Source organism: Manacus vitellinus, unplaced genomic scaffold, assembly GCF_001715985.3.
Source record: "Manacus vitellinus isolate BGI_N305 unplaced genomic scaffold, ASM171598v3 scaffold_2_pilon, whole genome shotgun sequence".
Taxonomy (NCBI): domain Eukaryota; kingdom Metazoa; phylum Chordata; class Aves; order Passeriformes; family Pipridae; genus Manacus; species Manacus vitellinus.
Genome location: NW_021940208.1, coordinates 28,390,574 through 28,402,252, shown reverse-complemented (window position 1 = coordinate 28,402,252; position 11,679 = coordinate 28,390,574). Strand labels below are relative to the sequence as shown.

The 11,679-nt window shown below is 36.5% G+C and overlaps 1 protein-coding gene across 4 annotated transcripts in view; it reads right to left on the bottom strand.

The window, feature by feature from the left end:
* Nucleotides 1–704: 704 nt before the first annotated feature.
* The window catches only part of DGKH (diacylglycerol kinase eta), a 71,863-nt gene continuing 60,888 nt past the window's right edge, over nt 705–11,679 (bottom strand). For 3 of the 4 annotated variants that reach the window (XM_018071460.2, XM_018071458.2, XM_018071459.2), the window contains 4 exons: nt 9,576–9,695; nt 9,096–9,204; nt 7,588–7,718; nt 705–1,766 (listed from right to left, as the gene is read on the bottom strand). In XM_018071460.2, the coding sequence (XP_017926949.1) occupies nt 1,677–1,766; nt 7,588–7,718; nt 9,096–9,204; nt 9,576–9,695 (450 nt within the window). In that variant the 3' untranslated portion in view covers nt 705–1,676. The remainder of the gene's footprint in view (nt 1,767–7,587; nt 7,719–9,095; nt 9,205–9,575; nt 9,696–11,679) is intronic. The other variant, XM_018071461.2, reaches the window with a different exon arrangement.

Here is an 11,679-nt window from a genome sequence, read left to right as displayed (position 1 = left end):
AAAGCTACTCAATTAAGTAAAAGTCAAGTGTGCTCCTTGTGCTGAAATGACACATTGCTAGGAACAGCAAGGAGAAAGCAATTCTGTGCAACTTTTCTGTCAGGTGGTGCAATGTCATCTCACCTCAAAAATCTAAGTAGGATTTTTTTTTGGAGATATCTGAAAATTACTTTTCTACTAGATTAATACTTCTGTGAAAAATTAACCAGGAAATTCAATTATGAACCTATGTTTCATTTAAGTAAACTGTAAATAACCTTACAAACTCTGGTCTAGCGCAATTTTTAAACAAACATTGTTTTCACTTTTTTAAGCTGTTTACTCTCATGGATTACTGTCTTACATGTGATTCATCTTAGCATGCATAGTGTAAAACCTTAAGAGTTCGGATTTTCCTAATTTTTTTATGGTCTACTGATGTAGGAGTGCCGTCAAGAAACAAACTGATGCCTTTTTAAAGAAATGCATACAGATGTGTTTTTAAATTAATAGTTAATTAGTAATGAGTAAAAGCTTACCCCACAAAAATCAAATCAGCTGCTACATTTTAAATCTCTTCATATGTATGATAAATAAAATTAAATTTTCTGGTAAAAAATTTCATTAGTCTTTTAACCTGCTTTTTGAACAATACAATAAATAAAACCATTAGTGCCTAAAAGTTCAAATATGCTACAGATGTTTAAGACAACTGAATAACTATATTAAAATGCACCATGAGGAAATTTATTATCATTTTCCATGCAGGAAGCCAATTGATACTTTTGTGAGGTACCGGTCTTTCAAAAATTCTCATAAGTTAGTTACCTGATAAACCTTCTGTACATGATATATTTAAAAATCTAACTGTACAGTATTTCAATCATATATAATCTGCTGAATATGGCATAAATGCTAAGTTTCCACACCCTTTGCCGTAGAACACATTTTAGGCAAAACACAACACTGAGGAATAGAAAGTGCCTGAAACTGAAAAAAAAAAATAAAGACACTCAAGTAGTAATAAATTAAATCTCATTCAAACTGATATAAAAGTTGTTCAAGTGTTTAAAGTATCAGATGTGTCATGCAACAGAACAACAGACAATTCAGGCAGGCACACCATGCATTATAGTTTGCATTCATGGTATCACAAGGTGTCTTCCCCCTTCTGTGTGGCCAGCAAGTGCTGGATACCTGCAGCACTGCCAGGCACACGTGTTGAACCTTCAAAACCTCTTGGTCTCCTGCACAGGAGGTTTTACGGAGCTGTGCCTCGGAAGGATAACTGGATGACCTCATGCTGTACAGTGGCATCTTGCTGCAGCATAAAGAGAGGCATACTGAGCTGCATGTAAGCAAAGCAATCATTTCTTGATTATATTTTCCAGTCAGTGCAGTTCACCACCATCCAATCGATTTACCAAACTGGGCTTATCCAAACTGGCCAATTTGCACATCAAGAAAATGTCTTCGCAGAACATATCACCTTTTCCTTTTTTTTTTTTATTTTGGCACAAATCCTTTCATACTCTTGCAGCAAATTCTTCACCACACAAGAATTCAGAGATGCTAGCCTGTACAAACACCAGTGCTTCTTCTTCCATAGAGTAAACTACAAAGACAGCTAAGTGCCTGCAACAGCTCTGCTTCTCCAGCAACTTTCCCTTCTCCCTCTAAGGAAAGCACCAGCATAATTACACTTCAGACAAAGGGGTGTTCTTGCCGAGCTCTTTAATTCCCTGGAGAATTCGCTTCATATGACCCACTTTCGTTATCCCCAGGTCCTACAGAAATGTAAACAAACAAAAAAAAAAAAGAAAGGAAAATAAGGAAGTTTATTTACAAAAATTGAAAAAAACCCTCATTGATTATGATCTATCTATGCAACAGATGTCTAGAAACATGCTCATTGCAATCGACAGTAACTAGAAAGTGTTAGCAAGTGTTGCCTAACAAAAAAAACCTGCTTAGAGCATACAATGAATCCCTCTCTGTCTTGCAGACTGAAAATTACTTACCTGCACTACTGACAACACAAGGCACCCCGATATATATAAAACATCTCTGACTTGACTTCTAAACACAAAACCCTTCACAATTTCTGGCAAAAAAGAACAATCTCCCCCTCCTCTCTAATACAGCAATCAAATGCTTGGTGGGATGTGATGGATTAGAGCTTCTGTCCAGCAATGTCACTTGATCTCAGGCCCTATGATGTCTGCTTTAATCAACAAACACACGTATCCCCAGTTTCTTAAGGGAAAGTGGATGTAATGGCTACAGATATGTAGGACAACTTCCCTTTAGAGAGCAATAGAAAAGGTAAGCATTTGTTTTTCATTCCAAAAAGGTTCCATTTGCTAACATGGATCTTCCTGATTAGAGAGCTGGAAGAAAAATTCTCAAAGACATGACAGTCACATCTCAAAGGAAAATGTAAAAAGCACAAGAGTAAATCTCCTTGTAGTTACCACTAAATCAATTCACTTCAACTGAAATGTTTCTATTATTGGTTTCTGGGACCCATCTCGGTATGAGACAATAGACAGGATTTTTTGCAGCAAACTTCTTCCAGTATGAGTAACAGCTTTAGCAGCATCCTTTTTCAATTTTGACTGGTCCAATGGTCAGAGGAGCAGAACAGGATGCCCAGCTGTGCTAATGATTTCCCACTGCACTAATGAATTTTCAGCTCAGTTTGGTGGAAATCTGCTTATCTGTAAAACCCAGCTCTAAAAAAGTCTTTAAAATCCTTGTGTCAGTGATGTTGAGCAATTGGCAGAATCAAACACTAGTTATTTGTAGAATAAACCTTATATAAATAGATAGTGATTAAATAAATTAAAAAAAAACTTAGAAAAGTTTCACCATCTATTTTTCTGAAATAGAAATCCTTTCATTTTAATAGGAAGATTTTTCCATTTCAAAGACATTAAAAGGAAAGGAGCGTAATTAGGCAGCTTGAAAACATTAGTCTCATACAGAGTGGATAATGAAACCATATATATTTTTCTACATATACTCTACACAAAGCCTGTATCTACCTTCTTACAGCCACAAAAAACTCAGAAAATCTGTATTTTATATTGCTTAAAATTAGCGTGCAATTAATTTTGGAAGAAAGGAAGAATGGGGTGGTAAGATGGTCACAAATTAATTACTTGACTATAAAGGTAGCACAGCCAAGATTAAATAGATGGATTAATTTTCACAGAGTCAAGACTGAATCCTGGTTATATTAGAGATGAAAAATACTTGGTTGTTTCTTCAGCTGAAAATTATCAGCACTATAAATACATGATCACCCTTTACAGCACTTTGGCATAAAGGTGTCAGCATTAAAGAGTTCAAGATATGTTCATAAAAGTCCTCAAATCCAGTGGTGTTCATAAACCTATCTGAAAAAACCTCCTAATTTTATACATCACATCAATTTATATTTTATTTTTGCGAATAGTCGTCTCACTTATAAATGTGGTACTAATTTTTAAGAGAATTAATGTAGGTAGTAATGAAATTCATCCCAAATTGACAGCAATATTTATAATTTCAAATTTGTGTAATATTTTCTTTTTAATGTTAAACTTAATTTGCAAATGAATCAAAAATACACACAACTACTGAAATTAGAAGGGAAAACCCATAAAGATACTTTCCAAACCACAACAAGCCATACAAGTTAAAGGTTAAGAACTTACAAATTCTTCAGAACAAACATTTTTTCATGAGTAGAACTTCTATTGGATAAGCCATAGTGACATGCTGCTGAACTTCAAAGATCAGAGGAAAGAATCATATCATGAAATTCCCAGAAAACTCAGGCACTTTTTCCACCAGCCTCTTAAAGCATCCTAAACAACGCCTATGTTTCAGAGGCAAGAGATTTTGGGTTTATTTCTGTTCCAGTTGAAGTTGCTCTAACGCATATCAGAACAGCAAGTCTCAAGAGCCTCACCACAAATTCTGGGGAGCCCTTTGATAAATTCTGCTATAATTCCAGGGGGAAAAAACCCAACCAACAACTCAGAATTTTTATGCTTGTGTAATAGTTTTCAATTTGGTGGCAACCAGAATTTATATATTCCTGGCACTACATGCTATCTAGTATTCTCAAGTTTACTGCTCATGCAGGAAAGTTTGCAGAAATTGTTTCACCTCAGACTACAAGGATCTGCTACATCAGCATATCATGCATCGTTCAGAAAAAAAGATCCCCCAAATATCTCTGCATTTTTATGTATGCATGGGTTTCATCATCCTCTACATAACCTGTTAATATCTAATTGATATCTAATTAACAAAAATTCAATTTGAGTAAAATACAGTTTTGAAGACAAGACTCTAGCCAGAGTCTGAAGAAAAAAAAATAGCCTTTCTTTTTCCCTAGCTATGGCCTTAAAACTACAGTATCACCTCTTTCTGCTTTCCACTATCACTGCCACTTCCAGGCCATTCTTTTGGCCAAATGTACCACCAATGTAATACTAGCAAACAATTTATATAAACACTCCTTAATATCAACATCTTCCAAATGACAAATCTACTCTACTTGCATTCCCAGTGTAAAAAGCCATCTGGCATGCAGGAAGGCTAATAAATCTTACAAAACCTTTTCCATGCAAGAACTTTTCCAAAACATGCTGCTGTGAAACACAGGCAGGAAGTGCCACAGTCCTCAACACAGATTTTAGCTTGACTGGCAATGCTCATCAAGGTAACATGTCATAGAAATCCTTCCTCCAAGGAAGCTCTAAGGAGCCATTATCCTCTCATCCTCCCAAATGTGTTGCAGTTCTGATTATGATTAAGTTGTATGCATAGGAACATGGTTATCAATGCTAAGAATGCAAGTATTTATTTCAGAAAAATCAGAGGCTAGTTTTCAATGAGTTTGCTTGTAAAATAAGGTTTTAAAAAAGGTCACACCAAGCTTTCTTTCTACACTTTCTACAGCACAATTCACAACTCCCTGACCAGCCATTTCTCAAAAAAAAAAAGAAAATCATAGGGGTATAAAATTCTAAGATTCCCTTACATAAAATCAGGTATAGGAGGCTGAAGAAAGAGTACTACTGCAGGGGTTGGGTGGAAAGAGGTATCTGCTTCCTCTTGGAGGTGTTCTCTATTTGCCAGTTGCCACACAGAGCTAACTGAGAATAGGATCTAAAAGCTATGCAGAAATACAGTAAGAGGTGCCCAATTCTTCAGTTAACGTATCTCTGTATTTCAGCAACGAGTGCAAAGGCAGAGAGCTTCATCAAATCCTTTTCCATACTGATCTTTATCTCTACTTCTGACCACAGAAAGATAGGTGGGCCCAAAGGATTCAATTAAAACAGGTACGTATTTTTCTTATTGCACATATGAGCGGTAATAGAGGTAAATCTATTGTACATGACTTAGGACCTTGTGAGCCAATGGCCATCCCATTCAGCTTGTCAGCAAGCACAAGCCTTGCAGTGGAGGAGAGGCTGTAGACACACTACAGCTTGCAAGAGCACTGAGGACTCATCTGCACCACTTTGATAGACAAAGGGAGGAAAGATTCACAGGGCAGCTTGTGAAGTACTGCTCATTTCCGTAGTATCACATTACACATCTTGACAGCAATTCAGGCCACTGGTAAAAAACTGCAGGCTGCCTGAGCCATCCTTAATTGGCTCCCTGCAGAGATCATGCCCCATATGTAGCCAACAGTGCTAAACTCTGCTATTTAAATTCAGTGTTGTTACATACAGTGAAAGACATGATTAGCCAAAAACTTGGCCTAGCTTTTAAACAGCACTGATGTAGAAGCTCTCAGCATCTGCTAATGAGCACATGGGGCGATTCTGGAGCAAGATTCTGGTCAGCACAGGACATTTCCTTGGCAACTTGTGTAGAGCAACTCCTTATCCTATGTGTCTCCAGGCAGCACTAGATAGAGCGGATAATAGCCTCTGTAGGCTCTCTATAGGCCCTCTAAGAGAAGCTTTTAGATATTTCATGGCATAGACCTTTGGGATGGGGTTTTATTTACCCTGAATCGAATCAGCATGTGTCTTAGTGACAGGGATGACAGGTCGATGATTACCCTGCTGCAGATATTTACTTGGTTGAAGTGCCAGTCTTCTGGGCAAGCAGTCAAATTGGAACCTATGAGAAATAAGGCATGGCCAGAAGCCATGTCTAGTTTAGCACTGCTCTTACCCACTATTATTTATTGCAACAAGCTGGACTTGTAAATATATGCTGGACATGCAAGCATATGCTGGACATGCAAACATATGCATGGTGTGATGCTAAGTTTCCCAGCTGTTTTAAGTTTGTTCATCACTTATACAGAACAGGAATTTGCAAAATCCATCACTGGAACATTGTAGTGGAGTGCTTGGACAGTTTTCTGTTCTAAATTTTGGCAGCAAGGAACTGTCCTGAAACTGTCCCTGCATGTCAGGAACTATCCTGAAAGAAAGGAATTTAACTTCTGTGGAAAGATGCTCAGGCAATCTAATACCAAAGGGTAAAATAATACACAACAGCCAAAGAGATTATCTCAAACACAGCTGTCTTCAGCAGCTGCCTTCTACTGCAACAGTCTCACAATGCAAGCACTACCTTATAAAGCCAGGATTTCATGCTATACAAGAAACTTTACATAAAGTAGCACATTTGTATGAAAATACTGTCTCTATGTGCAGACTCCTGCCACTGCGGCTAGAGCAATGACATGCACTCTAAATGTAAATGTTGGCAATTTATACAATATCCTATTTCCTCTCTTATGTGCTAAAAGCAGTTGCAAAACACATTACCAAGAACTCATTACTACTGAGTTCCTGGAAAAAATAATGTAATGAATCCCCAAAGATATAACCTCTATTACATATAATGGATGCACTTAAGTCATTCTTGAAAAGGACCAGCATGCTCAAATAACAGCCTCAGACTGCTAGGTAACATTTCTCCCTGCAAAACTTACCAATCTGACCTCAGAAGAAGAAAGTTTACAATTCTGGAGACAAAAAAATGCTCTTTTTTAAATATATATTGACAAAATCAGGCAGAGGTCTGTCAGGGATGAGAAAATCTATTTTGACACACAAACACCAACACCATATAAGTCCAATGTTGCAATTTATTGAGCTGCTTATCTCTCTCACACCAGCTATATCCAATATATAGATAGATAGGTAGAGTAAATCACCTGGAGAAGATCAGCCCTTGCAGTAGATAGATTCAAAATTATTATCACCACCTTCCACTGATCCATACTGATCACGTTTAATGGAAACAGTGAACTCTTGAAGATAACATTATATTACACTGATGCCACTAGGATATCAAAGGTGCTTCTCCTATGCATTTTGACATAAACTGCAATGCTATCATTCTACATAGAGTGCAAAAAAAAAGGAAATTTTGGATAACACAGATATTCTTGGCTGTGAATTCAAGTCAGCACTTCAGAAAGTCAGGCACAAAGACAGCGCGTATTAGTTTATTGCATATTTGCACAGTGTAAGCCAAGCTACAAGCAATGACAAGTGCAAGGAAAGAAGAAAAGTTGGTGTTGTTTTGTCAAAGAAAATGGTCAATAGCAGAAAAGTAGCACAAAGGAAATACCTTAAGATCTCGCCTTTCCAGATGTAAAAGCTCAGAGCCTCGGATGTCATGGCTGATGAAGATTTCTTTGTACTCTCCCAAACTGAGCAGATCCAGCCAAGCAGCAACTTCATCTGTGCCCCATTTTTGAACTACCAAAGTTAAGAGCAAAACCCCCTTAATTTCTACATGCTCAAATGCATCACAAGCAAAGATTAGGCCAAAGAGAGTGGAAAACAGAGTAGAATTGCCGTGCTAGCAAAGGGAAAGGTTAGAGGTGTCATTTCCACAAAAACTTACAGTTTCCTTTTTACATGCAGGTTACAGGTTAGCAGTTAACATGAGAAAGTATCTAAACAAAGTTGGGGTTCTTTGCTTTGCAGCCATGCTTTCAGCTTTACTCCAGTTTCTTCAGTAAAGCCTTTTTTTAAAACATCATGTCCCAACAAATTCACATTAAACCAGCTTAGGATCAGTGACGCAAAATCTAATGATGTTCTGCTTTATGCCATTAATTTATTAGAAGCCATCCAAGGAGAGGAGAAGCCTTCAAAAACTAATTAACATGTAAAATTAAACCAGCAACCATACCTCAAATAGAGCAATGGCAGCAAGCAAGTCCAGTTTTAATTAACAGATTCTAGTATTCTTAATTAATAAAAGTACTCTTTAAGCTACTGTGTTACAAAGGCCATTAAGAAGCTCTCTATAAAACATTGTTCTCTAAGGTTAGTTGCCCACATTAGTCCTATTAAGACCACATTTATTAAAAAATTAGCTATGCTACTTATTGCTATAATTTTGCAACTTCATTCAATGCCGATCACTTTATAATGAAGTGAAACCTTAAATCTAATCTGAAAACTAAAGTTTGAGCAACAACTGCAAGACTTTGCAGATTATGACCAATTCATTAAAAAGATAAAGACATAGAAACAGTTTTAGGACCATCTGATCCTGGACATAATCTTAAGGAAGTAAGTTCATGGATAAGAGTGGGAAGAGAGGAGAGTGGAGTTTGTTCAACTTCTAATTATAAAATCAGTATTGACTATCATGGTTTTTTGTTTGATCTATGTCATTTGCTGAACTTATAACCCATCTGAAATTTAAGAATATCTGGTTAATTAAAAGGGTGTGATAAAAGCTATTGCACACCTTCTGGAACTAACCTGAAAAACCTGAACTGGAGCTTCACAGGGAAACAACATGTTTACCCACAGCTTGTATGGCTATGAGTTAATCAAATGGAACCACCAGCAAAGACACAGGTCCTGTTGCATAAAACTGCCTAAGTATTTTCACAGTACTTCTTTGGTTCACTTGGAAGTATTTGGATCCTACTGAATGCTTTCTAAATGCACTGAAAGAAATCTTTATCCTAATGAAGATGCCAAGTAGCTCAGTTGCTTTTCACTCTGACTTTACTCTTAGGTAGAACGCATAATGTTGCCTCTTACCAAGAAAACCCCATGAAATCACGTTTTCCACAAATTCTACTATTTTTCTTGTAATTTCAAAACACATACCAGGCTGAGAGCTGCTCTTATGCTTCTGAACTTTTTCTTTTTTAAACTTTGGCACTATACGAAACACTGTACTTCTGTTGTTTCTTTTAGTATAATCCAGAGGGGGATCCTGTATGAAATAATGGGCATAGTTACCTTTAATTAACAGAAAACAACAGTTAAATTACATGTTTGTGATAATAATTCATAATTAATCTCAAAAACTAAGACCCAATTTTACTTCTGTAAAGAATAATGTCAGGATTTAACTCTATATGTGTTTCATTTATTAAATAATTATTCAAAACCTTTACATTCACAAATGGGAAAAAAACACCAAAAAAAAAAAGCCCTAAGCTTAGAAGCTTGTTCACAGCAGACAGAAATGATCCAGCATCACTACTGAAATTGCTTCTCCGGTAATGAAAGATTCTAACTTATTCTTCCCTGTCAAAAGAAAATTAAGTTCACTTAAAATCAGGAAGTACTCATCAAACTTACCTCATCATCATTTGGTTGAAAAACATAATAAAGCCAAGGAATCTCAGCAAGTTTTCTCAACTCTATTTCCACACTGTGCAAAGCATCAGACAACAGTTCTTCATGGGGAGCTTCTAACTGCTGTTTATAAACAGGTCAGAAAACCAGTAATTTTAGTTTCATTGAGATTTAACATTTAAATCTAGATACGTTGTTACCAGGCACAAATAGATGACTACCTCATGGTGAGTGTAAAACAAACAGTGAAAACAAATAATAAATAATCTTCCAAAATTACTTTCCTTGGGAGATGCATCAGACCACCTTGACACTACATTTTCCATGGTCCCAAGCACAAAGGGATGACTGAGACAGCTGAGACTTTTGGACTGCAATCACTGTCATCATTCTCTGCATTCCAGAGTCTTTATAGAGCAAGAGTTAGCTGGTAACACCACTACCTAGGACACACTAGGAAAGGAAACTACCAGCATAAGGGAGAGAAAACCTGAACAGAAGAGCAAGCATCTGAAAAATCTTTGTATGGAAAGTGGTGTAAAAAAATTGAGTAGATGGCAGTAAGCCTGAGTTATTTTTTGCAAATGTTTTCAGATAGTAGATTAGTCTCTCATGGTCAAGTAAGAGGAAATGGATCTTGCTGAAGATGCTTCATGCCCAAAGGTCTTACAGTACTGATATGTTACCTGCACTATCCCTTCTAAATAGGTGAGACATGGAGCAATAGACTGCTGCTGGCTGAGGGTGTGAAGAACTCCTTGACAGGAGAAAAAACATCAAGGACATCAGTGAAGGCCAAAGAGTAAAAGAAAGCGGTGGCAGTGTAAAAACCTTGGGACTTGCTGGCTTATGGCAATTTGTCTCTAGCAATACTTTGAGAACCCCATGGAGGTACCTGTTTTCTTTAGAACTCCAGTCTGAAAAGTATTCTGCAGCTGTTTTGTGAGTGAACCTGTGTGGAAGAGGTAATGCAGGCAGCTGACCCCTAGAAAAGCTGTTTTGAGCTGACCCCTGGAAAATCTGTTTTTTTGCTGAAACACCATTTTGAGGTAAAGAATTGAATCCTAGAACAAGTTGCTTGGAATCACTAATAAAGCACTCTGAACATTTATTTTTCTCTTTAAAGTAAAAGAAATCCCAAAACAGTGCAGAATATCCTTTTGAAAGGATACATTACATACATCCTAGTGAATTCATTTTTTAAATGGAGTTCTAAGAGAATATTTGATCTATAGTGCCAGAAAAAGATTTTGACATTGCTGGGGTTTGGTGATAAATTGCAAGCCCTCATTAATTTATCCTACCTAACAAAAACTTCTTTCCTTTGCTTCAGTAGTTTGCAAATTTACTGTCTTTCAAAAGATAGAACATCCTTCGTGAGAGCTTGCGGTACAGTCTAGTACAGCAGTACCGGAAATATAAGCTCTTTTTGTTATTGTGTTATTTTCTCTTCTAAAGCTCATAGAATTCAGTGTCCATAAATAGACTTTGATGTTTCTTTTGTCTTACCTTTTTTTTTCAATGCAAATAGTTCAGTTAATCTGGAGCACAGTAGAAGAGTCATTTGCCTATGAAGAAGTTACAACTTTTCTTGTGTTTTCATTTTTGAGAAATTATTCAAGTCATCTATTTTCTATAAATGAATGAAGCAAAGAATCCTGTCTTTCTCAACAAACACTTATCTAATTGCTTGATTCTCAATTGCCTGGGGACAAAAAAAACCACTCGTGATGGTTCTCCTGAAATAAACTCAAAATAATAGTGCAATTCTGGTATGGGAAGAATCAGCAATTTATTCTGTATTCTCCTTCTACAACATCTTGGAAAACCTTCTTCTTTCCAAGACAAAAATTAACACTATGAATGAAACAATGAAAATCAAGTTTTTTCAATTCCTTCCCAATTTAATTTTTTAATATGAAAATATTTTATTTCAAGTGAGCTTCGATAATTTCTTTCAGTTGAAATGAAAAATTCTTAATTAAGGGAATTAATTTTCTCCTAATGCATTTGAAAACTGTGCTCTGCTGCAGACTGGAAATGCTTTTTAAAAATCAAAAATGGAAACAGTGCCTTTGGAAAGCATCTAGACAAAACATGGTATTTT